The 27,448-nt window shown below is 54.8% G+C and overlaps 1 protein-coding gene across 1 annotated transcript in view; it reads left to right on the forward strand.

Moving 5' to 3' along the window:
- The window catches only part of TSPOAP1 (TSPO associated protein 1), a 93,779-nt gene that overhangs the window by 41,174 nt on the left and 25,157 nt on the right, over positions 1–27,448 (forward strand). The window contains exons 5-15 of the mRNA XM_089772100.1: positions 2,422–2,682; positions 5,611–5,718; positions 6,395–6,478; positions 8,827–8,916; positions 10,166–10,279; positions 12,261–12,365; positions 12,993–13,043; positions 14,477–14,669; positions 21,689–21,915; positions 24,638–24,747; positions 26,729–26,838. Coding sequence (XP_089628226.1) covers positions 2,422–2,682; positions 5,611–5,718; positions 6,395–6,478; positions 8,827–8,916; positions 10,166–10,279; positions 12,261–12,365; positions 12,993–13,043; positions 14,477–14,669; positions 21,689–21,915; positions 24,638–24,747; positions 26,729–26,838 — 1,453 coding nt within the window. The remainder of the gene's footprint in view (positions 1–2,421; positions 2,683–5,610; positions 5,719–6,394; positions 6,479–8,826; positions 8,917–10,165; positions 10,280–12,260; positions 12,366–12,992; positions 13,044–14,476; positions 14,670–21,688; positions 21,916–24,637; positions 24,748–26,728; positions 26,839–27,448) is intronic.

Raw genomic sequence — 27,448 nt, forward strand, 5'->3', positions numbered from 1 at the left:
CTACTGAGTTTCTCAGCTGTGGATGTAAACACGCTACGTTACGGGAAATCCACTGCTTAGTTCAGTTCACACTAGCAGGTGACCGTGCCTCATGCTGCGGAGGAAGGCATTAAAAGCCACGTGGGGTGTAAGTGGGTTGGGGGCTCATTGCACCACAGTAGAAGAAGCACAAGGCGACATTTGCAAATCACCAGGAACAACATGGGCTTCTCCCGGAGCTGCAAAGTGTCGTTGGCATGAACACGGCATGGTCGAGTGAGTTTCATCAGCTGCGTTCCCTTGCGCACTCCTCGCCGGATTGTAGGCAGGTGAGCGACTTTGGGATGGAGCTCACTCTGTCCATTTCATGGACTCGCGGTCGCCTTTCCCATAGCAGCAAATTCACATTTCGTGTTGATGAATGGCACAGCCCTGTGGTACCCAGCACTCCGCCGCTGGGGCGAGGGCGCCCTCCTCTGTCAGGCAGCGACAGTGCAAACGCTACGCTGGTGGAATTTGTCCTCCTGTTGCAGGCGTGGGCAAGAGGGCCCCCACCGGCCGCATCCGGCCCACCAAGTGAGTGGATGTGGCCCGCGGAGGCCCTGATGCTTCCCCGCCCCCAGGACAATTAGGGCCTGGAGGTGGGGGAGGGTGTGAAGCCTCCTTCCAGGAGCATGTGGTGCTTTGAAGTGCAGCGCGCTGCTCCCAGGGCAGCAGAGGGAGGCGGGGGGAGCGAAGGAGGCGTCACGTGCTCCCCAGGTCAATCAGGGCCTGGGGACAGGGGAGCTGCGTGAAACTTCCTTTGCCCTGCCCCCTTCAAAATGCCACGTGCTCCTCGCAGGGCGGGAGGAGGCTTCCTGCGCTCCCCCGCCCCTAGGTCCTGATTGGCCTGGGGCTGGGGGAGCATGCCAAGTAGGGTGGCCAGGTGTCCGGTTTTGAAGTATTTGAGCTTTCTGTTCAGGAAACAAATGGAGAGAATATCAATGGCGATTGTGATGGAATGTCAAGCGTGTCCGGTATTTTTGTTGAACCATCTGGCAATCCTAGACGGCCAAGCCTCTTCCAGGGCACGGGTGCCTAGTGGGAAGGGGGGGGGGAAAGGGGCTCCCCCACCCTGTTTAGGCCCCGCCCTTTCCAGGGTGGCCTGGGGCTACTTCAAAAAATTTTGAAGTGGCCCCTGGAAAAAATGGTTTGCCACCTCTGTTCTATGGGCTGGGCGTCTGTGCTGAGTTCCCAGAGAAGAAATAACAATAATAAACGTTTCCCCCCCGTTCTTCTCCAGTCCCTGCGAGGAAAACAACCAATTGCAATGAGGGATCATTCAGAAGGGATCACGGGAGGATTACATGTTGTGTCCCCTCCCTTTGGGGCAACCACTACTGGCCCCTGTCGTCAGCCAGGACGCTGGGCTGGAGGGGCCGTTGGTCTGACCCAACCTGGCCGTTCGGATGTTCTTAAGCAATCCAAAACATCTGCTGTAGGGCAGTGGGGCCCCCCATTACTCTTCTGCAATTAAACCCAAGTTGGAGTTTCTTGCTGGGACCCAATCCCAAAATTCTTTGCAATGTCCCACGACCGTGGGATTGAGAAGCCAGCAAGGAACCATGGCTGGAGTTGTGTGAAGCATGATGGGTGCCGGACAGGAGAGGTACCAGAGGACTGGGACACATTTAAGACCTAGCTATGAAAAGGGAATAAGGACAACCCAAGGAATCAGGGCCACCCTTAGGATGTGTGGGGCCCCAGGCCGTGCTATGAAACTGGTGGCAGCCTGGGGGCAGGAGGGGGATTTTTAGAGCTGTGGTTTTCTAATATTCACAACACACGGACGCAATGTTTAACCGAAGGGCCCAGCGACTAACCCCGGAAATTCAGACACTAACAGGATGTACCTGGGATTGGCTCTCTCCCAGGGTCAGCGTCTGCTCCTGGCTCTGGCCGACCGTGTCACTTTTCAGTTACCTAGATCCTCTCTAGAACAGGGACAGGGACAGGGACAGGAAGGAGGGTGGACATTAAGACCCAGTGGTGCCCCAAATTTTCTGGTGCCCTGGGCAGCTGCATAGTCTGCATTTGGGTAAGCACAGCCCTGTGAGGAATAGAAACCAGAAAGACAATGGAGCAAATAATCAATCCCTTTGCATGCACCTAGAAGACAATAAGACAGGGAACAGTCAGCATGGCTCTGTCCAGAGCACGTCACATTGAAGCACCGTCCCAAGGAGCACCGATGTCCCTTTGGGAATCTAGGCCACAGGAATTTCCTTCCCTGCTTTGGGAATTTGCCCCCTTCCCTCCTGCTGGCCACGGCGGTTTGCAAACAGCAGGTATGTCTGTGCCAGTCAGTCGTCTATTGAACCCCGCTCTGGTAATTCATGAGCAAGCGCTAGGTCCCACCCTCTGTCAGCGGGTCTACAGCGTGTCGTGTTTGCGTTTTCTTAGGAAGGCCTGCGCCTCCTGGACTTCCACCGCCTCTTGCGGGAGTCCCAGCAGGAAGTGCTGCGGCTGCAGAGACAGATTGCCCTGAAGAATTTCAAGGAGACTCTCCATTCCGCTAAAACAGGTTCCAAGAGCAGCTCATCCAGCGTGGCCATGTGCTCGGGGCCCGCTGTGCCGACGCCAGGCACCAGCCCACAGGCCCCCTCTCTCTCCAAGGGGCTGCAATTAGGGGCGCCAACGCTGGCAATGGGAGCTCCTGGGAAGGTGAGTTATCTGGGTCAATGATCTGATGTTTTTGCTAATTAATCAGGCAATTAATGATGGTTCTCTCAGAACTTTCGCCAGTATGTAATTGCTAAAACTGTTCCAGTTATTAGCCTCTCTGTCCGAAATAGATAGGATAGGTTTGGAAAATGACCTTGTAGATACTGAAAGACATCCAGGAGACAGAGCACGAAGTGTGCCCGGTGTCAGGGAGTGAAGAGAGACTGAGAAGTCTGGTTGCCACCACAAGCCCAATAAGTGAATCCCAGAGTGAATTCTAGAGCATCAGGTCTCAATCACAGAATCATAGAGCCACAGAGCATTAGAACTGGCAGGGACCTCGAGAGGCCATCGAGTCCGGTCTCCTGCCCTCACGGCAGGACCACGAACCATCTAGACCATCCTGGCAGGTGTCTGTCCAACCTGCTCTTCCACGTCTCCAGAGATGGAGATTCCACAGCCTCCCTGGGCAATTTATTCCAGTGTTTCACCACCCTGACAGGTAGGAACTTTTTCCAAATGTCCAACCTAAATCTTCCTTGCTGCAGTTTAAGCCCCTTGCTGCTTGTCCTGTCCTCAGAGGCCAAGGGGAACTATTCTTATCCCTCCCCCTTGTGACACTCTTTAGGTACTTAAAAGCTGCTCTCATGTCCCCTCTCAGTCTTCTCCTTTCCAAACTAAACAAGCCCAGATCTTTCAGTCTTCTCTCATAGCTCATGTTTTCAAGGCCTTTAATCATTCTTGTTGCTCTTCTCTGGATCTTCAATTTCTTCACATCCTTCTTGAAATGTGTCCGGAACTGGACACAATAGTCCAGCTGAGGCCTAATCAGCACAGGGTAGAGCGGGAGAATGACTTCTCGTGTCTTGCTCACAACACGCCTGTTCATGCCGCCCAGAATCACGTTTGCTTTTTTTTTTTTTTTTTTGCAACAGCATCACACTGTTGACTCATATTTAGCTTGTGGTCCCCTCTGACCCCTAGATCCCTTTCTGCAGGGCTCCTTCCTAGGCAGTCACTTCCCATTCTGTATGTGTGAAACGGATTGTTCCTTCCTAAGTGGAGCACTTTGCATTTGTCCTGATTAAACTTCAACCTATTTACCTCAGATCATTTCTCTGGTTTGTCCAGATCAGTTTTAATTATGACCCCGCCCTCCAAAGCACTTGCAACTTCAATGAAGGGATGTGGACCCCTGAGGTCTGCCGGGGGTCCATCAACTCATCTAGAGTGTTGCCTGGTTTTACCACAGGCTGAATAGAAACCACTTGCAAAATCAGTGCAGACGAACGTTTCCTACAGACAAGGGCTTGTTTTGTACTGCTCTATGTACAATACACTGACATGTAAGTACACGACTTATATTCTGATTGATTTATTTCATGCTCTAATGGTAAAAGTGTGAAAGTTACATTGTACGTATCACATTTGTATTATTACGTTGTAATATTTACATATTGCATTTTCCTGTGAGTGTGACTGTGCCCCTTTGGTATCTTTGTGCCTGATTGTGCAAGCAAGTCATTTTGAAGGCAGGTAAAATGTGGGGTTTGCAAGACACATCAGACTCCTGAAAGGGGCACCATGGTCTAGAAAGGTTGAGAGCTGCTGGTTTGTGCATAGGCGCCGGCTCCATGGGTGCTCCAGAGCTGGAAAAATTAGTAGGCTCTGAGCACCCACTGGTAGCCAGCTCCCCTGGGCTCCCCTTCTCCCAGAGCTTCTTGTGAAACAGCTGTTGTGTTGCATTGGGAACGCTCCAGGAGGGAAGAGGAGGAGGAGCAGGGACATGGCGTGCCTGGCAGAGGTGTGGGGAAGAGGCAGGACAGGGTGGGGGGTTCTGGACTGGGCAGAGGTAGAGCAGGGTGGCAGCAGAAGGGGATCAGGCACTGTCCTGGCTTGAGGGGAAGTCAGCGTCTGTGGGTCTGTGGCATCATTAAATCTTGCCAGGTGACAGTGGTGTAGGTAAAGATGCCTGTTCTCTTTGTGCTTTGATTTTGGAAAACTTCCATCCAAAGGCAGCTCTCTATGCAGCATTTTACGCTTTGTGGGAAAATAAGTCCCACGTTCTTGGAAGCCTCTGAAAACTGTGTTGAAGCTGGTTGAAACAGGGTGACCTGCAATAAGTAGGTTAGTCTGACGAACCCGGTGTTCCATAAACCCATGTTGATTGGCAATAATGATATTACCTTCCTTTAACAGTGTATTGAATCCTGTGTCAGCTTCTTCCATTCTTCTGATCAGGGTCAATGTGTAACTGACAGGCCTATAAATACCCAGGCGAGCCTGCTTAAGTATTGGCACAATATTTGCTTTCTTCTTCTCCTTTGAGACTTCCACAGTGTTCCAAGACTTACTGAAAGTCAACATCAACAAGCCAGTCAGCTCCTTGGCCAGCTCTCATACAACTCTTGAACACAAGTTATCTGGCTAGCTTTAGTCGCAGCTATTTTACATCCTCTTTAGTCATTCTTGGAATGGAAAGTATTTCATCATCATGGGATGTGAATATATCACCTGGCTTTTTCCCTAATCTAGAACAGAATTATTTACTTGAACACTTCTTCCTTTTCCGAACTATGATTAAAAATTCTACCATTTTCACATAGTAATTGGCCAATGCCATATTAAGGATTCCGCTTGCTCCTAATACACTTGTAAAATGCCTTCTTATTGTCCCTAACACTGTTAGCATGTATTTCTTTGCTTCCCTTATCGGTTTTTACAGTTCCTACCTTCTGATTTGTATCAATTACTAGCGACTTCCTCTTTCTCCTTTTATTATCTATTGGCAAGTTTTGTCAGGCAGTGCAGCATTCTTTGTCAGTGGTGCGTCAGATTGTGAAGCAAAGCTGCCTTCCCTTGACAAGCAGGTTGTGCTCTTATCCCGATCTGCTCCCAGTTCCCTCTGGACTCTCTCTTCCTTTCCAGGTGCAGCTAGGACTGCTGCCCTTGGGACGTGCCTCCGAGGAGTATGAAAACTTCCCTCCAAAATGCCTGCTAGCCGGCCCAGAGAGCAATCAGCAGGTACAGCAGCTGGTGAGTTGCAGCCCCTTTCCACAGGCTCTGTCCCCTTTCTCCCCAGAGTGAGCGCACGGTCTTCTGGGGATGGAACACTGCTCCTGTTCCAGGCACTTGCTGGTCTCAGAGATGGAAGGGCCTGTCCTGGCCAAGAACCAGCTGCAAAACAGGTGGTCGAGGTGCAGCCTGGAACCGGGGTACCGTGGAACCTTCTCTCCCTCTCACACTGTGAGCCCCTGATCTCAGGCAGAGACTGCACGTCCATGGGCGTTCCCAGGCAGGGACACCGCAGGCTGTGCTGAGCTACAGGGATACTTTGGCCAGCTGCCATGGACTAGCAATGGAGAGGCTCCAGCCAGTTCCCCCCAGCTCCATAGCCATGCACCCCAGAGCGGCACTGCCCTGCCTGGCCAGACGCCTGGCTGGGTGAATGTGTTACCCAGTCCGAAAAGGTGGGAGGAGGAAAAGGGCCTGTAAAATAGCCGGCTGGTTCCCTGGGCTTTCTTCTTAGCGACCGTCCTCACTTTTCTTTCCAAATAATATTCACAAAATGGTTTTCAAGTGGGAGAGAAAAAGCTTGTGTGTTGCTAGATCAGGGAAGCTGTGTTGAATTTCACGTGGCGCATGAGAAGGCTGGGATGCTGCTGTGTTGGGCCCAGGGGTTTTCATGGCTCCCTTTGCGTTTCTTGCGCAGGAATTTGAACTCAGGAAAAAGCGTAAAAAATGTGAAAACCTTGAACATGAAGTGAGGAAAAAGCACAAAAGATGCAAAGAATTGGTAAGCCTCGTCTCTCTCCACAGCTGGGAGTGTGACGCTAGACGTCGTCTGCTGGGCAGCTGAGGAAGTGGGCGGTGCCCACGCAGCTCACGATCCCATCGACATGTTTTGTTAGTCTCTAAAGTGCTACCAGACCATTGGTTTAAGTTAGCTGTATGGTTAGAATACTGCATTCTCTGTGGGATTTCCCCTTGTTTGAATTAGGGATGTAACAGTGCAGTCGATTAATCGATTAACCGAGAAGCAAAAGCTTATAGGTTAATGCTGTGGACTACTTGAATTTCCCTTGCCCCACTTTTGCCAGTAAATTTGTTAACAGGTTGGCCAGCAGCCCGGCTTATTTCTGGCTTGCTCTGGGTCCAGAACTTACCCCTGCTTCAGCTCTACATTTAAGGTGTATTAGGAGCCAAGCAGGCAGGCAGCCTGGCTCAGTTTCAGCTCGCGCCGGGTCCCGTTAGACAGGGGCTGCTGCCACCCCACAATGCTGCCTCTTTATGGCAGCAGCACTGGGAGAAAGGCAACCGGTCCACAAGGGGCGCTGGTTTTTAAACTGGCTCCCCTCATGGACCAGCTCCCGCCTGGCACCCTGCACTGCTGCCTCTGATACTCTGCCCCGGGGACTATAGAATAGTCGACTAACTGATAAAAATTCATGCAGTTACTCGACTATTCAATTAACCGATATTTAACATCCCTAGTATAAATACAGTCATTTCTTTCCCATCTCTTTTTTTTCTCATTTCAACAAAATCACAAATTCTGGGGTCCAACCCTTACAGTCTAAAGATTAGTTCATTTAATCTTTCAGCTGATTGCAGGCCAAATGTGTAGATTCTTTGGCATTAAATTAATATTAATGTATGTAGCAGGGAAAAACAATTCCCTCCAGTTGAAGGATTATTGGGTAAAATTCCCCCTTTGTTGTCAGGAGTCATCTTAAAAGATAATACAAGTCCCTTTCAGTCTTAAAAATCATCTGTGAGGAAAAACGTAATCAACAAAAATTGAATAATGATTGGAATTGTTTAATAATACTTTAAAAGAAGCCTAAAAAGCCATAGTCAAGGAAGAAGGCTATATTGGTTAAATCTGTGACCTGGTTCAGAAAGGACGTGACGGCAGCTATAATATTTAAGCATACGGAAGAAAGGGGATGTTGACAAAAATGAATAGAAATCAGGAGCAAGGAATTGTAGAAAATTGATGAGGGAAGCAAAGGGACACAGGGAGAAATCTATGGCCAGCAGAGTTAAGAACAATATGGAGTTTTTTAAAAAGTGCATTAGGAGCAAAAGGAATCCTGAAAATGAGGGCCCTTTACAAGGTGGTTCGTTACAAAAAAAGCAGCAGTGTAGCCGCGCGGCACAGAGTCCACACTAGCGGACATTTAAAAATGGCGGTGCCCGGCTTTATGCAAATGAAGCCCGGGAAATTAAAATCGCGGGCTTCATTTGCAACTCTGGTTGCCTACATTACCCCGCTAGTTCGAACTAGGGTGGTAGTGTAGACATACCCTTATAGGGCCTGGGGTGGATTCGGGGATTGTCCCATGCCAGTCCCCCCTTAGGATGGCCCTGGGCTCTTGGCTTCCTCACCTGTCCACCCCGGTCATGTGAGTGACTCAGAGCACTGGTCTTTCCCCATTGGCCCTAGGAAACTGTCCGTCTCAGCAGCTAGACCTCTCCTTGGTTCCTCCCCTTTCTCCTGCTCCTGTGAGGGAACAACCAAAAGCCATGACAGTTCCGTAAGGGGCCAGCAGCCCCCTGCATGACTCTTGGCCGAGCCGCAGCCCTTGCACGGCCAATGGTGTGGTGGCTGGGATGTGAAGGAACATGCCCGGTAGGAACATGGTGGCTGTTCTGATCAGTGGCTTGGCCACAAATTGATCTACCTTTGTGGGGCCCTGACTCCCGTAGGGGAGCCCCAAGTCACGGAGGTCAGTAGGGCTGGCTGTGGGATTGGATGCAGTTCATTTGGAGCCGGCCCCCAGTGCATAGGGGGAGACTGGCTCACCCCGGGGACCGCGGCGGGGACTCTCACTGCAGGAGGTCGGGCTGCCAGTCCGATAGTCAGTCGAGCTGTCTCCCTTCTCTGGAGCTTTTGACATCCACCCCCAGGCGTGTCTGAGAACGGAATTCTGTACAATTCCTCCATCGCGAGAGAGATCACCACCGCTCCGGTCACTGCCCGGCCTGGGGGAAGGCTTTGCCTCTCGCTCCATCTCCTAGGTCCACGGCAATGCACAGAAGCGGAGCCTGCCCCTGCGGGGAGCCGGGGCATCTCAGCCCCCTGCTCCCCTCTTGCCTGGGGAACACGAGGGGAGTAACGCGTTCATTCTCCCCGGGCAGGAAACCCAGCTGCAGGCCGCGCAGGGGGAAAACGTGCGACTGGCGCAGGAGAACACTCAGCTGAAGGGGAAGGCAGAATGGGCCCAACAGGTACCCAGGGAAGCTCTTGTTCCCTCCGTGGAACGTTGGCTTCTATTTTCTGTTTACACTGATGCTGCAAAACTCCCCCCCAAGCAGAGCTTAGCACCGGGGCAAGGGAAAGCAGTGGCCAGACGGACAGGGTGGTTATCAAAGGCTGGCTGGGAACCCAGGAGGGCGGGCCTAGTCGAGCCCTGCCAGTGTGGCCCATCCTGTGGCCGGTGCTGCGGGGAGGGGAGCGGACATACGCACTTTGCGGGGACACCGGCTGGGAGGAGGAGTGAGCACCTTGGGGGCCCGGATTAGAATTCAAAACAACCGTAGCAAATTGGGCATCGCACCTTAGGAGAAACGTGGCTAAATGGGAGAGCCCAGAGAGGGCAGCATGGAGGCTGCATGATTTAGAAGCCCCGCTCTATGAAGCAAAGTTGAAGAAAAGCCAACTGGGCTGGTTGGTCTCGAGACAAGGAGACAGAGGGGACAAGGTCGCAGTTTTCAGTGAGACGTTGAGCGTTGCTATGGAGAGGGCAGTGATCAATGATCCACAGAGCATCCCGACCGTGTAAGTGAGCAGGGTGGTCTCCTAGGGAGAAAGCCTTCACGGGACGCCATGCTGGACAGAAGTGATTAAATATATCAGTCATGTTATTGCTTATAAACACACGTATCCAATATTGGCCTTGTCCCACCGTGCGTCATGGCCACGCCCGAAGCCGAGATCTATTACTAATTTCACACTGTGGCGCACGGCGGTTCCATGCAGAAAAGTGCCAGGGCAGAGCTTCCAAAAGCAGCGCCTGGTTTGCTGCTGGGGCGGGGTGGCAGGACCGTCATTCTCGGTAGCGCAGTGCTGGCCAGCCATACAGTCCCACCAGTGCGGCTCGCCGTAGGGAGGCTGGTCAGCAGCCCACAATCACTCTGCCCAGATTGCAGAGCCTGGCTCTCCGCAGCACAGATCAGAGCCAGGAGCCCACCCAGGGGACGGGAGGTGGCTTCCGTAGCAAATCCAGACTGTGACTAGCCAGTAGTGACAACTCATGAATTGTTTGAGCACAGACGGAGGGAGGAGCGTTCGCATGACTGCGGCGGGGTCCTGTGGGAGCGAGGGGAGAGTCAGGCGCAGGTCGAGGTCACTGGCAACGCAAGGCGTGTCTCAGCCCAAGTCTCAGGTGGGGTTCAGACGGTGTAAAATGACAGCGCCCCATGACTGATACGAAGCGTGCCGGGGCACTGGCACTGATCAGCTCTCCTCTCGCCACAGGTTGACTCTGAAAATGCTGCGCTGAAGCTGCAGGTGCTTTTAGTTACTAAGGAACGGGACTCTGCTCTTCAGGAGAGCCAAGGACTCCAAGCCCAGCTGGAGGATCTAGAGCAGGTGCTGAAAGTTGGTGGGATGCAGAGCTTGTGGAGAAGCCTGTGGACACCTGAAACCCTGCTTAGATTGGTCTGACCAGGAGAGGACAGGATGGTCCCTCTGTCTTACTGAGTCTGGGCTGTCTGAGCTCGCCACCAGCTAATCTAACACTGCTTCAGGAGGCCTCTTAGCGATGTCTAAGGTCGGCCATGAGCAGCAAGAAGCGAGACCTAGGAATGTGCCTGCTTGGTGGCAGGTCGTATAGGAGACACGTGGTTGTTATCGTCTCTTAGTGCAATTGGAGATTTATGAGGCACCAATTAGGAATAATTAGGCCTAATTTAAAAAGCAATAGAGAATGAGACAGAGAATATTCCATTGCCTCTGTATCAATCCGTGGTGCGCCCACATCTTGAATACTGCCTGCAGACACGGTCGCCTCACCTCAGAAAGATATTAGAAAAAGTTCAGAAAAGGGCAACAAAAATGAGGAGGGGTTTGGAAAGGCTGCCGTAAGAGGAGAGGTTCATAAAACAGGGGCTCTGTCCACACTGCACAGTTTTTCCGAGATATCTCTAGTATCCCAGAAAAATTCTGCCGCCTCCAGGGAGGGTGTCCACTTTTTCGGAACAGTTTCTGAAAAAGCAGGTGCGTTCTCCTGGCATCCGTCTATTCCTCTCGGTGAGAGGAATAAGGGATGTTCCGAAAGAGGAGGGTTTTCTGAAATTTGGCCCTGGGTAGATGGGCCAAATTTCGGAAAAGCCTCTTTTCAAAAAAAAAAAAAAAAAAAAAAGGGGGGGGGGAAGAAAGAAAGAAAGAAAGAAAGAAAGAAAGAAAGAAAGAAAGAAAGAAAGAAAGAAAAAGGGGGAAAAGATATGGAAATGGAGGCTTGCGTATCTTTTCCCAAAAAAACCCAACCCCCAAACCCACAGTCTAGACATAGCCAGGGACTTTTTGGCTTATTAAAAAGAAGACTAAGGGGGGATAGGATAAAGAGCTAGAACAGAATGACTGGTGCGAAGACAGTGAATAAGGATGAGTTAGTTACTTGTTCCCATAACACAGGAACTAGGGGTCACCAGATGAAACGCACGGGCAGCAGGTTTCAGACAAACAAAAGGAAGTTTTTCTTTACACAGCGCACAGTCAGCCTCCTTGCTAGAGGATGTTGAGAAGTCCAGGACTTTAACAGTGTTCAAAAAGAGCTAGATAGATTCATGGAGGCTAGGTCCATCGGTGGCTATTAGCCAGGACAGGCAGGGAGGGGTCTCTGGCCTCTGTGTGTCAGAGGCTGGGAATGGGGGACAGGGGATCACATGAGGATTCCCTGTTCTGTCCCCTCCCTCTGGGGCACCTGGCATTGGCCACTGTGGGCAGCCAGGACCCTGGGCGGGATGGGCCCTTGGGCTGACCCCGTCTGGCCGCTCTGATGTTCATCACGGTTCCCTGGTGCTCCTTGGTCTGCCAGGCGAGAAGCCCACCTGGGCCAGGATCCAGTGGAAGGATGGAGGGTGGGTTCGTTTGGGTCACTGGGGTGTAGTTTTGCTCCCCGCACACAGGGAATCTCTCGGGCTGGGCTCCTCTGCCTTCCACAGGGAGGTTTCTGTTCAGGTGCCTTGTCGGTCGGGAGACTCGAGTTGCTGCTGGGGGCTGCGCCCCGGGGGCTGTGTGGTCAGAGCGCCGGGTGTGCGATGACCCTTCCCGCCTGGCATGCCCAGCACAGCGCACCTGTCCTGCCTCTGCAGCTGTAGGGCACTGGCGGCGTAGAGCTGCCTGCAGCTGCTGGGAACCCCATGTATGTTGCTGGCGTGGCTCAGTGAGCCCTCGGGGAGGCCACGAATCTGCACAGTGCGTGCTGGGGCTCCACCCTGGAAAGTAACCCGGGGAAAACACATGGTCTGCTAATGGCCCTGGGGAAGACGTGGCGGGTGAGGCCCTCCGCAGAGCTCCGAGAGGCCGTGCTGCGACCGGGCTGCCCTTAAACGTGTCACTTCTTCTCCAGCACCTGAGCCACGCAGCTGAGCGAAGGCAGCAGCTGGAGGCCGCACACGAGGAGGCGCTGCTGGCGCTGCAGCAGAAGCAGGAGGAAGTCGGGTGGCTGCAGCAGGTGCGCAGCGTGTGCGGGGGCTCGGGAACCCCTGGGAAAAGACGATTCCTGGGTGGGCCAGGCCTGGGGCCGGGCCTGAGCGTTCCCCACAAGTGCATTTGTGTCAGGGGCGCACTGCAAGGGCTGTTCTCACACACGCGCCTTTGAATGTGCCGAGGTTTGTAGTCCTCAGAGCAAGCACATTAGTCTCCAGAAGAGCCGGGGGGGGGGGGAGGGGGGGTCTGAGAGCAGCCTCCAGCTCCCTGCAGGGGGTTCCCAAGAGGCTGGAAGGAGGCTGTTCTCAGTGGTAGCCGAGGGCAGAACGAGGAGCAATGGGCTCAAGTTGCGGTCGGGGGGGGGAGGTCTGAGCTGGAGATTAGGAAAATCAATTTCCCTAAGCAGTGGGCAAGCGCTGGGCTGGGTTCCCTAGGGAGGGGTGGACTCTCATTGGGGCCGGTCCTGCTCTGGGCGGGGGGCTGGACGCGATGCCTCCTGAGGGCTCTGCCCGCCCGGGGGTCTCCGTCATCCCTGCACCTGTGGCTGGGTCAGGCTCACGCACCAGTCTGGCTGCCTCGTGAGACGGGGCGGCCGAGGTGAGAGCTCCGAGGGCGCTTGGGCAGTCACACCTTGTCTCTTGTTTGACTTCAGGCCCAAGCGGCGGCAGAAAGGGAACACGCCGGAGCCGTGCAGCTGCTAGAGGTGAGACGGGGAGGCAAAGCCAGGCCGCGACCCCCAAGGCTCATTGCTCTGCGGGCCGGACTCTTCCCTCGCAAGCAATGCACCTGGCTCTCTGCTGTGTGGCCGCGCAGCTGTCAAGGCAGGGTGGGGCTGGACGTAGTTTGCCAAGGTTAGCCCTGGTGGGCTGTCAGACGCTTTATGTACCTGCATGTCCCCAGGTGCGGCCGCTCGCAGCTCCCATTGGCCACGGATCACAATTCCCGGCCAATGGGAGCTGCAGGAAGCGGCAGGGATGAGGACACGACCAGGGGAGCCATGCAGCAGTGCACAAACCATCCAGGTGTTTGGTGCAAGTGCTGGAGGAACCAGCCAGGGGCCATGTGCAGCTTGCCCTGCTGCTCACAGACAGGGAGGAATTGGCAGGGGAAGTAGGAGTGAGCAGCACCCTGGGCAGCAGCGACCACGAGACGGTCGAGTTCAGGGTCCTGGCCAAAGGGAAGCAGGAGAGCAGCAGAATTCAGACCCTGAACTTAGGAAAGCAGCCTGTGGCTCCCTCAGGGAACTGATGGGCAGGATCCCCGGAGAGGCTCATGCGAGGGGGAAGGAGTCCGGGGGAGCTGGCTGGATTTTAAAGGCGTCTTATCGAGGTGCAGGAGCAAACCCTCCCGCTGCATAGAAAGGATGTCGGACACTTCCCCAGCATCTCCCGAGGAGACGTTCAGACCAGTCCCCTGGCAAGCAGTTCCTGGAGGGGGGCTGTGCCACAGCATGGGGCGGGTGCAGGTTCATGTGCAGACTCTGGACCTTTGCTGCTCCCTGGAGTCTCACTTGTGGAGGGACCTGGCCCAGCAGGAAGTGCGCCCTCTAATTTTTTCTAGCCATGTGTGGAATAACTTTTGTTGTATGCACCAATGCATGTGTGGATGTGCACCACCAGGAGAAACACCTGCTGTTGGCTGTGGGCGCTCTGCCAATCAGCTGGGCGGCATCTGACTCTCTCCTGGGCGGCTGCCCGAGTGCACAGCTTATGGGGAACCCTGCCTGGAGGGGACTGTTCGGCTCCCAGCAGTTCTGGGGGGGAAGCTGTTGGAGGCCATCCCAGGAGCCTAGCTTGGCTAGGTCTGGTGGAGCCCCTTTTGGAGATGTGACTTGGATGTGAAAACCCTTCCCATCTGTTCCGATGCTTCGAGGCCCCTCCCTGTTCTCCTGCAGGGGAGCAGGCATGGAAGGTCGCAGGGGGCTCAGAGTGGGTCCAGTCCCGAACTTGTCCCCTGGGACAGGGGTTTTCAAAGGGTGGGTGGCCAGGGGCTCTGCTGCCTGCTGGGTCGGGCACCTCCCTCCTTTCGCCCCTCTGGGAATCCCGGCTGCGGGACACGGCACAGGCTGCTGCTGCTCCCAGCCCACGCCAGGCCAGGCCTGGGTTTGCGCCTCACTGTGCTTTGCTTCCCTGCCAGGCCCGGGTGCAAGCGCTGGAGGACCAGTGCCGGAGCCACGTGGAGCAGCTCAGCCACCTCTCGCAGGAACTGCGCCGTGTCCGCCCACCGGCAGGGAAGAGCGACCCTCCGACCTCAGCCGGGGTGACTCCTGAGCTCCCGCTCTTGCCTTGCTGCTGCGTCCCTCAGCCCCAGTGTTGCCAGTGGGAGAAGGGTAACTGCTGCGAGAGGCCGGCGGGCGCTGTACAGTTAATGCCTTGGCTGCTGGCTTCCCCGAGGGCCCCGAGAACCAGCCGGGGCAATAATGGGAACGAGCCTCTCACCTGTTCACGCCCCGTGGGCCCGCGCCAGAGGGCGTGCGTTAGGGAGGACGCGGGTGCAGTCACTGCTGGTGCCCCCACACGTGCAGCCCAGCCGTGGCCCTGGAGCCGGGGCCGATGCCCCCAGAGCACGTGCGTTTAAACTGAAGGCAACATGCCAGAGGGCCGAGGGCCAGCAGCCGGGCCCTTCGTAAGGGGCAGCCCTGACCAAGTGCCCTCCCTGGCCATGGAAGAACTGACCAAGGGAGGAGGTGGGTTCTCCACCCCGGGAGCTTTCCACTGTGCAGGGGGTCTCTGGCTCTGCCAAGGGAGATGCTTTTGGGCCGGAGTCATGCAGGAGGTCAAACGAGATTATCCTAGCTCCCTTCTGGAAATCAGCCAGGCATCTTCGGGGCTCCTTCTGGGAGGGATGAAGTTCCCCGTGTGCAGAGGGTCTTCACAAGACTCGTGCACCACGCAAATCCCACGTGGAGCAGAGTGCATGGGGCTTGGGGGTTGCTGTCTGTCTGAAAAGATTGGAGAGAAGCTTTGTTCTGAGTCAAATGAAAAGTGACCCGTTCCGAGGCTGGTGGTGAATTGCAGCGCCGGAGAACGCTCTGAGTCGGGTCTAACACAGGTTTGTCTGGGCTGCTGCGAGAGCTTTTGTTTCAGTGTCACCTTTCCAGGGAGAGGGAGCCACCTTTGCAGGCCTTGGCCTGGAGTGCTGCAGCATTTCTGGGTGGAGTGGAAACTGTTTAGCAAAGTCAGCATGAGCCACAGATGGTTCAGGGCTGACTGAAAGGGCATTTTTCTGAAAATTTGTGCCCAGCTTGGGGCAAAGTTCCACGTAAACCAGAGGAAAATGATCGCTCAGCCTGGTTGCATTTGCATTACTGGTCACTAGCCTGGCTCTTTGCGGGGCTGACGGGCAAACCAGGCATTGTACTTGAAGACCCTGAAAGCAATTATCTAGAGTCCTTGAGAAACAATGAACAGGGGACTCCCCAGCACCATCCACTGAGGGGGGGGGGGATGTTGTGCCACTCCGTGCATGCATAATTAATAAGCTGCAAATATTTTACAGTACTGTACATTGTTCAGGAAAAAGCTTCTGCTGAAAAGTTGCTGCAGTTGCCCAGCAGGGGGCGCCGCGGCACTAGGACAGAGCCGCTGCTCCCAGGCAGCTGGGGTGGGAGGGGTAGTGCTTTCTGCCCCACCTGCGGGGCCCAGGGGCCGGGCTGGGGGAACAGGCAGGTGGGGCGGTGCCTGGGCTGACCGGGCTCCTCAGGGCTAGGGGGCAGGGGCCAAGGGGGGGGGCAGGGCATGTAGGGGCAGGGGGGCGTAGTGAGGGCACAGAGATAGGGGCGCAGGGCATGTGCCTGACTGTATGGGAGAGGCTAAGGGGCAGCCAGGATCCACACTGGAAAAGCCCCCTCTGCCCCAGGCTGTTCCATACTTGTCCCCCCCCCCCATACCCAACAACTCTTCACATTCACATTTCCCAATTATTTCCCCCTCTCCCAGCTCCTCCATCACACCTGGCTCCCCCTACCTTTGAACTGCGTGGGGGGTGGGATAGGAAATACAGTTTTGTGTTGCAGTTTCAATGAATTGTTCCTCGGAGTTCTGTATTGATATGCCCAGTAAAGAATCCATTGCTCAAAAACCATTTCCATAATCTTTTTTTGTTGTCCGTATCGTTACGGACATACTTTCTGACAGGTATTTTGAAATAAATGACCCAGAATAATTGAAACAGGCGTAATTAAATTGTGTTATTTTTAGGGCTGTCATTGCACTTAACTCATGCAGTTGACTCAAAAAATAATCACGATTAAAAAACTAATCATGATTAATTACACTGTCAAACTAATTGAAATGTCTTAAATATTTTTAGATGTTTTTCTACATTTTCAAATACATTGATTTCTGTTACAACACAGACTACAGTGTATAGTGCTCACTTTATATTATTTTTATTACAATCATTTGCACTGTAAAATGATAAAAGAAATAGTATTTTTAATTCACCTCATGCAAGTACCATAATGCAATCTCTTTACTGTGCCAGTGCAATTTACAAATGTCAATTTTTTTTGTTACATAAGAGCACTGAAAACCAAAACAACTTAAAACTTTAGAGTCTACAAGCCCACTCAGTCCTACTTCTCATTTAGCCAATAGCTGAGACAAACAAGTTTGTTTATATTTGCAGGAGATAATGGCACCCGCTTCTGGTTCACAGGGTCACCTGAAAGTGAGAATAGGTATGTAGCCAGCATTGTTAGGTATTTACGTACCAGATTTGTTAAACATTCATATGCCCTTTCATGCTTTGGCCACCATGCCAGCGCGTCCATGCTGAGGATGAGCATTGAAAAAATAATACATTAATTAAATGTGGACTGAGCTCCTTGTGGGAGAACAGTATGCCTCCTGCTGTGTTAGCTGCATTCTGCAGGATATTTCATGTTATAACGGTATCGGATGATGACCCAGCACTTTCTCGGCAGAGTTGACAAAGTACAAAAAAGGTGCCAGTGTGAGATTTCTAAAGCCAGCTACAGCACTCAACCCAAGGGCTAAGAATCTGAAGTGCCTTCCAAAATCAGAGCGGGATGAGGTGTGGAACACGCTTTCGGAAGCCTGAAAAGATCAACACTCCAATGCGGAAACTACAGAACCCAAACCACCAAAAAAGAAAATCAACCCGCTACTGGTGGCATCTGCCTCAGGCCACGAACGTGAAATGGTGTCAGTCTGCACGGCTTTGGGCCATTATCGAGCAAACCCAACATCAGCTTGGACACGTGCTCTCTGGAAGGGCAGCCGAACCTCTAGCGCATCTGGCACTTAAATATCTTGCGAGGCCGGCTAGCAGAGTGCCCTGCAAACACCCGCCCTTACTTTCTAGTGCCGTTGTAAACGAGAAGCGGGCAGCGGTATCCTTGCAAATGACGGGCACTTGTTTGTCTGAGTGACTGGCTGAACAAGCATTGAATGGACTCTCTAGTTTTGCATGGGGTTTTTTTCTGAGTGCATTTATTTTTTGTACATAATTCTGCCTTGATAAGTTCAACCTTCCCAGTAAAACGATTGCACCCCCCTACTTGTGTGAGGTGACTCAAAAAATACAGGCACTCCCCGAGTTCAAACACCCACCTGACGAACATGTGAGCAAAAGAAGCCTGCAACCGGGGAGCCGGCAAGGGGCCCAGGTGGTAGCGAGCAGCCGGAGGACTCCAGAGGAGCAAGGGGGGTCACGCAGCCAGTGGCTGGAGAAAAGCCGCACTCTGGAGGGGAAACAGTCGCGTCTCTCCAGCTGCAGGCTGCCTGCGTCTCCTGCTCCTCCAGAGTGCTGCGGCCCGTGCTCACGCTGCTGGCTGGTTCCTGGTGAGAGAGGGCTGGGAGCAGCCCACGTGGGGGAGGGGGCAGATGACCGGGGGACAGGGCTGAGCCCACAGGGGGAGGGATGGTGGCTGGGGTAATCTCCAAAAGTCCCTTCAGAATCTCCACCTACCTCTTCCCCCTCCTGTAACCAACCCTGCCTTCCTCCAGCACCGGTACTCAGGGAATAAAAGCTATTTCTACCATTGTTCATTGCAAATCCGCAGGATTGCAGCTATCATCCGTGTTAAAGAGGCTTCTGTGGGCTGGCCCGGGAACCTAACTGCCATTTATCACATTGTTTCTATGGCAAATGCGTTGCAAGTTCCAAACAACCGACTGGCAAGTGAATTGTTACGTAAGAGCATCAGAGCCGCCAGGCTGGGTCAAGCCAAAGGTGCCTCCAGCCCAATGTCCGATCTGCCCGCAGTGGTAGAGGCTAGGTGCCCCAGAGGGAGGGGACACAACAGGGAATCTCCCACCTGCAGAGAAACAGCGGCAACACCACCCGCTCTAACGTGGGGCTTCCTGGACTATTTTTTGGGCTGTTTTATGGCACAAATATTTGTAAATAAATGTTTACAAATATTTCTTTATATATAAAAATCAATATAAAGTGAGCACGGTACTGTGTTCTGTGATGTAATTGGGCAATGCATTTGAAAACGTAGAAAACCTCCAAAATATTGAAATACAGGCAGTCCCAAGATAGGGACTGTAGGTTTGTTCTTAAGTTGAATTTGTATGTAAGTCGGAACTGGTACATATTGTAGGGGAAACTCTAGCCAAACATTTCTCCAGAGCTCAGTTTTATTCTCCCACACCTCACTTCCCTCAGTCCTTTATTCTCAAGCTGAGGTGTCTGCTGAGAAAAGCCGCTCCGCGTCTCCCTGGTCTGCTGGGGGGGAGGCGGGGGGGCGCTAGCTTCGCGTCTCCCTGGTCTGCTGGGGGGAAGCAGCTAGTGCGGGGTTGCCTCACCCCGTTTGTAAGTAGGGATCCGATGTAAGTCGGATCCATGTAACCCGGGGAATGCCTGTAAATGGTATTGGATCGTAACAGTATGATTCGTGTGTGATTAGTCATTATTCATTTTTGAATTGCTTGACAGCCCTACTTATTTTGACAAATAAAAGCTGCAGCATTCTGCAGAATTGTTACTGTTTTGTTGCTGATGGTCTGATGGGTTGGACACAATCTCCTGGGTGTCGGTTCCAGAGTTACAGTATGAAGTGGGATGGCAAAGATCTAACAAGTTGCCGAAACCCATAGCTCTGCCCCCTGGCAGATGTGTTCTTCTTCTACACTTATAACATGGCCACACGCCTTTGCGCACACGTTTTTCTAGACTAGATTAAGTCTGATCAGCATTTTCCATACTTTGATATTTTAACAAAAGCGGAATCGTTTGCCACCCTTTCACTGAAATCAGCTCTCAAAGCTGTTTGAAAATGTTTGAAATTCACAATGTTCTTCGAGACTCACCATCTTGTTAGTCTTTCAAGTGCTGCATAGTCCTGTCTTTTGTTTCAATGTTCTTCGAGGGACTGAGTGCTTTGGGGAAACGTTGCCAACCATTTTCCTACTCGTCACTCAGATGCAGTAGATCGGTGTGTGTAGCATCTGCTGTGCTGTGCATGGCTTGGTATAGGCCAGAGAGTCCCCACAACCGGGGTTCTCCCCCCATTGACCATTGCAGGACACATGCAGCTTCCCAGGTCTAGTGGGCAGCTGGCATCAAGCTCTGGGGTCAGTTCTGGGGCCAGTTTTGTTCAACATCTTTATTAATGACCTGGCTGAGGGGATGGATTGCACCCTCAGCAAGTTTGCAGATGACACTAAGCTAGGGGGAGAGGTAGATACGCTGGAGGGCAGAGATAGGGTCCAGAATGACCTAGACAGATTGGAGCATTGGACCACAAGAAATCTGATGAGGTTCAACAAGGACAAGTGTAGAGTCCTGCACTTGGGACGGAAGAATCCCAAGAATTGGTACAGGCTGGGGACCGACTGGCTAAGTAGCAGTTCTGCAGAAAAGGACCTGGGGATTACAGTGGATGAGAAGCTGGATCTGAGTCAACAGTGTGTCCTTGTAGCCAAGAAGGCTAATGGCATATTAGGGTGCATTAGGAAGAGCTTTGCCAGCAGATCTAGAGAAGTGATTATTCCCCTTTATTCAGCTTTGGTGAGGCCACATCTAGAGTATTGTGTCCAGTTCTGGGCCCCCCACTATAGAAAGGATGTGGACGCATTGGAGAGGGTCCAGCGGAGGGCAACCAAAATGCTTAGGGAGCTGGAGCGCATGACCTATGAGGAGGCTGAGGGATTTGGGCTGGTTTAGTCTGCAGAAGAGACAAGCGAGGGGGTGGTTGAGAGCAGCCTTCAACTCCCTGAAGGGAGGTTCCAAAGAGGCTGGAGAGAGGCTGTTCTCAGTGGTGGCAGGTGGCAGAACCAGGAGCAATGGGCTCAAGTTGCAGCGGGGGAGGTCTAGGTTGGAGATTAGGAAAAGCTGTTTCCCTAGGCGGGCGGGAAGCGCTGGGCTGGGTTCCCTGGGGAGGGGTGGAATCTCCGTCCCTAGAGGTGTGTAAGTCCTGGCTTTACAGAGCCCTGGCTGGGCTGATTGAGTTGGGGCTGGTCCTGCCTTGGGCAGGGGGCTGGACGCCAGGACTCCTAAGGGCTCGTCCCCCCCGAGGGTTGTGTGACTCTGTGGGCCGCAGGCTCACACCAGTTATAGTAGGTGCGTGGCCCTGAGGCCGTGTGTGAGCGGCAGCCGTGTGCTGATGGGGCTGCAGGTGGCCCGTGGCCCGTGGGCTGAGAACTGCTGTCCGAGAGACAAGGCGGGCGAGGCGATCTCTCCTGGGACAGCCACTGCCCCGAATGGCTTCGCTCGCCGCTGTGGGGCACGGGACACCCTGGGCAGAGCCTTTACCCAGCCCGGCTCCTCGGTTCCTCCGGGGTGGCGCAAAGGGGTGAGGACGTGGCTGCAAGTGACAAGCCGAGCGCTGCCGCAGTGGGGCTCTCAGCGGGTGGGAGGCCGCCGAGCTAGATCCTGAGCCAGCTGCTGCCGTGGCCCAGCCAGCCTCGTCACAGGGCCGGGGGCAGCTGGGCTTCCTGGAGCCTCAGCTGGCAGGCGATCACTAGCGTTGAGGCGGTGGAAGTTCGCTCGCACTGGGGCTGGAGCCGACAGCCCCCCCGGTCCAGCAGGCCCCAGCGAGCTCCCCACCAGCTTCTACTGATCTCCCAGTAACTCCAGTGTCACTGCTCCTGGGGGGTGGGGAAGCCGGACTGAGCCGAGCCCCGGGGGGAATTCTGGGGGGAGAGGAAGCCGGACTGAGCCATGCCCTGGGGGAGGATCCTGCGGGGGAGGGGAAGCCAGGCTGAGCCAAGCTTTGGGGGAGATTCTGGGTGGGAGGGAAAATTGGGCTGAGCCGAACCCTGGGGGGGGGATCCCTGCCATAGAGTTTGTCCACAGCCTGGGCTCCTGGGTGCTCCCAGCACTGGAGCCGGGCTCTGCCAGCCATTGGCGTAACACATGGAATGTTGCTTCCAGAGCCAGCTGCTGCCCCGGCCCGTCCTGCTCCCCAGGGCGCCCGGAGGACCCCCGAGGAAGGGCGTGAAGAGCCTCCGATCCCTGACCCCGCGTCTAGTGCCACCCACGTTCCAGCCTCAGGCGCTGCCGCCCCGTCCTGGAGCCAAGTCGAGAGGCGGGCGTCACAGCCCAGCCCTTCGGAATCGGACTCCGTGCCGGAGAGTCCCACGTCCTGCCCCACGCCCGAGGTCAGTGCTGTGTGCGGTGCCCTGGTCGGTCTCTGGTGGGCAGGGCACGCAGGGATCGGTGCTGTCCGCACTGCCGCCAGAGCCAGAGAGCCCGGGGAAGAGGGATTTGCTCTCTTTGCTGACCGCCTGAGGGGTGTGGGCAGCCAAGAACCGCCCTGAGGGATTCCCAGCGAGGTCCCTGGGCTGTTCCCGGATGGACTCGGTCCTGGGCAGTCTCGTTGTGCCGTCCCGGCCCTGGGTTGCAGCAGCATGCTGGCCTATGCCCTCAGCTCGCTGTCCCGGGCACAGAGCGGTGCAGCGAGGCCGGTGCAACGTTCCAGCGGATCCCGTTAGACTCCTGAACAGCAGCTGGGGCAGGGAACCGTCACGAAGGGCCAGTCGCTGGCGACAGCGGACGAGGCCAGGTTATGATGGCTTTGCTTTCTCCCCCTCTCAGACCCAGTGATATCTCGGCCCTGTTCCCGCCCCCCGCAGGTCTCTGCATTCCTGTGGGGCTCAGTCCTGCCCCCTCCCTCATTGAATGTTGCCAACAGATCGTAGGGGGCTTGTGGAGATCTCGGCTTGGAAAGACAGCGCCTCGTTCTTCTGACGCAATGTCCGTTCTCCGGCGGGCTCCCGGCCTAGCAGAGTATGTTCGGGAGTCTGGAGAACCTGAGTTTTAGGCCCACCCCTCGTGCTTAGCATGTGGAATTTCACAAGCCCTCTATAAGCTTCACAGCATTCCTGCGAGGGGAACCGATGCCATTATCCCCATTGTACTGGCAGGATCACTGAGTCAGACTGATCAGTGGATGTAGCCACAGTCCTAGCTAGGAGTGGAGCCCGGAACCCCCCAGCATGAACTGTCTGACAGTTTCAGGGTAACTGCCCCGACTTTCTCCCCTCATGGCCCCAGAGGTTCCTCCAGCAAGCCAGGCAATCTACCAGCTAGGGCCTTCTCCCCGAGGGCCACGGCCACACGCAGTGCCTTGGGCCGTGTCTGTGCCCCGCTGGTGGGAGTGGTACAAACACCTAGACAGGCAGACAGGTCAGGCTAAAGGCACCTCCCCAGTGCTCCTCGCTGCTCCCAGGGGCCAGGAGGGTAGACGAGGTGGGTCTGGCCCCACTCACAACCCCCGGGAGATGCCCAAGAGGAGCAGAGAGGTGAGGTGAGGCCAAGCAAGGAGAGAAGGGGGAGGGGGAGGGGAGAGGAGACGTGAGGTGAGGACAGGAGAGGGGAGGGGAGGGGAAGGGAGGAGAGGACAGAAGAGGGGAGGGGAAGGGAGAGAGGAGAGGAAGGAGGGGAGAGAAAAGAAGGGGAGGGGAAGGGAGGAGATGAGGGGGAGGGGAAAGGAGAGGGGAGGTGAGGACAGGAGAGGAGGGGGTGGGGAGAGGTGAGGTGAGGGGAGGGGAAGGGAGAGGAGGGAGGGGGGAGAGAAAAGAAGGGGAGGGGAAAGGAGGAGAGGAGGGGGAGGAGAGAGGAGAGGGGAGGTGAGGACAGGAGAGGAGGGGGTGGGGAAAGGTGAGGTGAGGTGAGGACAGGAGAGGGGAGGGGAAGGGAGAGGAGGGGGAGGGGAGAGAAAAGAAGGGGAGGGGAAAGGAGAGGAGGAGGGGGAGGGGGTGAGAGGAGAGGAGAGGGGAGGACAGGAGAGGAGGGGGAGGGGAGAGGTGAGGTGAGGACAGGAGAGGGGAGGTGAGGACAGGAGAGGAGGGGGAGGGGAGGGGAGAGGTGAGGTGAGGACGGAGAGGGGAGAAGAGGGGAGGTGAGAAGAGGGGAGGGGAGGGGAGGGGAGAAAGCTCTCTCATCCTCCGGCAGACCGCCGTCTGGGGTCTGCACAGTATAAGCCCCTGCCAGTGACACGCTGACTCCATCACACACAGAGCCCGGGCCCAGCCTGCATTTCACCTTGGCCCATAGTAGCTGCCAGGTCTTCCACAGGCTCAGTACATGGCTTCCCCCTCCCTGCCCCGACCACCTGCCCTTGCGGCACGAGGGAGACCCTGCGCATCTACCGCTAGGGGCCAGGCTGCAGGCCCTTTTCTCACACCTCGAGGAGCGTCTCCTTAGGTTCCGGCGGCCCTTTGCCCTGCACCTGCGGATCGACACCCATCCACGGCCCCGCAGAGTCCCAGACCCGCTGGCCTGCTCCCGGCCCTGCCCGGGCACCCTCCACCATTGCAGGAGCCTTGTGGCTGCCAGGCCTTCAACCCGCATCTGGCCAGAGTTCCTCTGGGCGGCCTCTCGGGCTTCCCTGCAGGCCTGGGAGGAGCAGGGTTCTCTGCTCTGCGCCCCTCTGGCTCCCTGGTTTTGACCCTCTGGCCTTGTGTCCACGCCCGGCTTCCATCCTTTGTCCCCTGACCTCGTCTGGGCTCTGCTTTCCGTAGCTCCGGCCTTTGGCTGCTCAATAGCTGCAGACAACAGCCAAACGTCTTTGCCCTTCGTAGGGCCTGGGTCTCACCGGGGGAAGGAGCCGGGTCCCGGCATGTAGCCTTTTCCCAGCTGCTGGGGACGGCAGAGGTTCCAGGCCCCTTGCCAGCGCCTTGCCCTTTGACCCCTCCAGAGATCCCTGGCCCCTGGCGGGAGTTTGTCTTTTTGTGCCCTGGAGCCGAGCGTGTGTCTGCTGCCCAGGCTGCCTTCCTAGTGCTGCCCCTGCAGAGAGCTTAGCCCCTCGCGGCTTCCAGGCGGGGCTCTGTGCCCCTGCTCTGCCAGTCAGCCGCAGCCTCCGTGCCATGCCTTTCTCAGGTGGACACTGCCAGTGAAATGGAAGACCTGGATGCCGATAGCGTCGCTTTGATTCCAGTGCCAGAGAGCCACGGCCCCGCCAAACTGCAGGTCTTCCTAGCTCGTTACAGGTACCGAACTCCACACAGGGCCTCTGCGCAAAGGGAAGGGTGGACTGAGGGGAGTTTTGGCTGCAGGGTTGATGAGTGGAGCAGGCTGTCCCGTAATTACCCATCTGGGGGTTCTTGCTCCTTTCTATGAGCCTCTGCTGGGGACGAGCTGCTGGAGTCGATGGAGGTGCCTACGGTACAGTGTGGGAACGCCCCCGTTCTATGGAGGGAGACGAAGAAAAATAACCGTTGCACATGTCAAAACGCAGCAAATTCACAAGCCACAGAACCAATAGGGCTGGATGAAAACTTCTTCTTTGAAACTGTTTTGTTCATGGAAGGGGGGGGGGGGGGTTGGTGACGCATCGTTTTTGTGAAAGTGCCTTCTTGTTGGAGAACATGTCCCATTGCCACCGAACAGCCAGGCACCCAAACAGCTGAAAACGTGCAGCTGCCAAACAAAAACGTCCAGTTCGTGACCAAACACATTCGGGGTTAGGCTGAAAAGTTTTGGCTTCACTTTTGTTTTCCAGCAAAAATTCAAAATTTTCCACAGAATAAAGCCCCGTTTTCTCCTCAGCTCTGATGATGACTGTGAACCAGTAATGCTGACATCCAAGACAGGTGTGGGAAACACGTGTGCCCATTTACTGTTCGTTATATGCAAATATAATTTTAAAGGCATAAGAGGCTCTTAGCTGCAAATGGCCGGGGACAATCACTTGCTCACCATGAATGGATCCAGCATGTAGCAGGGTGACGTAGTGTCAGTACCGTGCCGGTTGCTGTGCTCGGCCTGTGGGCGACCCCTACTGGCCTCTGTCTGTAGCACTGCCCAGCGGGGGGCGTCTTGAGGGCCCCCATGACAGAGACCAAACCGGTTCTACCAGTTAAGGGAAGGGATGGAAAAGGAAGTGAGTGTTGGGGGAAGGGTCAGTCTTGGGCAGGAACCATGAAGGGGACAGACTAAGGAGGGGCTGGAATCCAGGGGCCCAGGGACCCATCTCAAGGGGGCTGAGGCATCCTGGCCCTGACTCCTGTAGACACGTCACGTCTGTGCGGGGCTGTGTCCTGGAGAAGCAATAAACCGCCCTGTTCTACCGGCTGGCAGAGCCTGTTCTTGCTGCGACGGGGCTGCAGCGTCGGGGAACCCCGACTCGCAGTCACACAGGGGTTAAAAGAGACCTAGATAAATTCATGGAGGTTAAGTCCATCAATGGCTATTAGCCAGGCTGGGCAAGGAATGGTGTCCCCAGCCTCTGTTTGTCAGAGGGGGAGATGGATGGCAGGACGGAGATCGCTTGATCATTCCCTGTTCAGTTCACTCCCTCTGGGCACCTGGCACTGGCCACTGTGGGCAGACGGGTTACTGGGATGGATGGACCTTTGGTCTGACCCCGTCTGGCCGCTCTTATGTTCTTAGCTGAGCCCTGCACTAGGGGAGTGTCTAGACTACAGTGTTTTTTCGAAACAAAGTAGCCTTTTCTCTTTGACGGTGGGTGCCGGGAATGAGGCGTGACGGTGGAAGGTGAGAACCTGGCATCATGGAAGAAATGGCCTTTTTTCAAAGAAACGTCCCCTGCATGTAGACTGCAGCCGCGTTCTTTAGAAAGTAAATCGAAAGGACGCGGCATTTTTCTCGATCGCGGTAAACCTCATTTTACGAGGAAGAACGCCCTTTTTTCGCAGTGCTTTCGAAAGAAGGCGTATTGCGTGCAAACTGGGCTTTTTCGAAAGACAGTGCCCAGACTGCCTGGGGCGGCTCGCTTTTTCGAAAGAAGTGGTTGCAGTCTAGACGCTCTTTCGAAAGTGGCTTGTCCTCTAGACCTAGCCTAGGACTCAAAATGGTTGGGTCCAAGGATCCAGGTTGTGCTTTGCCCTCCTGCGAAGCGTTGGCCACGCCCAGAGGCAGGAGCCCCACCTGCGTGGACCAATGCGCTGCTCCCGTGTGAGCAGGGGAAGTTGCTGTACAAAGTACGTTTTATTGCTCTATCGGTTTCAGCTATAACCCCTTGGACGGCCCCAATGAGAACCCAGAGGCAGAGCTGCCGCTGACGGCTGGAGAGTATATTTATGTCTATGGGCACATGGACGAGGACGGCTTCTTTGAAGGTGGGTGCCAGGGAACGAGGCGTGACTCTGAAGGTGAGAACCTGGCATCATGGGAAAGCGGGGGAAGCTTCATGGCTTTTGCAGCGATCAGGGCACAAAGGCTCGTACGGGCAGAGCGGGCCTGCAGTCCTAAGAGAAACGCATTTACTCATGGTTGCGCCAGGGTTGCATTAAGTCCTGAGGGTGAAAATCTGGCCCCATTGAAGTGAACTGGAGTTTTGCCGTGAGCTTTATTGGAACCTGGACTTCACCCACCTCTCTGTGTCTGAATTCTTTCGGACTCCGTAGCTGTATGCGTCCCACAGAGCTGGTAATGCCACCATGCAGCCCTGCGCCAAGGCGTGAGAATTGCCTTGCGCTTCCTAGCAGCCCAGAAACTTGCTAGCGCCCTGGTGGGCTGCACAACATAACCCCCTCCCATCCCCCGCCGGTGTTTGGTGTCCCCACGCACTCAGAAATGGAGCCGAGCGACTACGAGATGCCTCAGTTCAGGGGCAAGCACTCAAAGAAAGCCGGGTTGGTTCAAACAAAAACATTTCACATTTTTTAATGGAATTGAAATCTCAAAAAAGAGTTTTGATCGACTAGAAATGATTCTTTTTCCTGCCTT

Source organism: Pelodiscus sinensis, chromosome 21, assembly GCF_052426305.1.
Source record: "Pelodiscus sinensis isolate ZL-2025 chromosome 21, ASM5242630v1, whole genome shotgun sequence".
Taxonomy (NCBI): Eukaryota; Metazoa; Chordata; order Testudines; family Trionychidae; genus Pelodiscus; species Pelodiscus sinensis.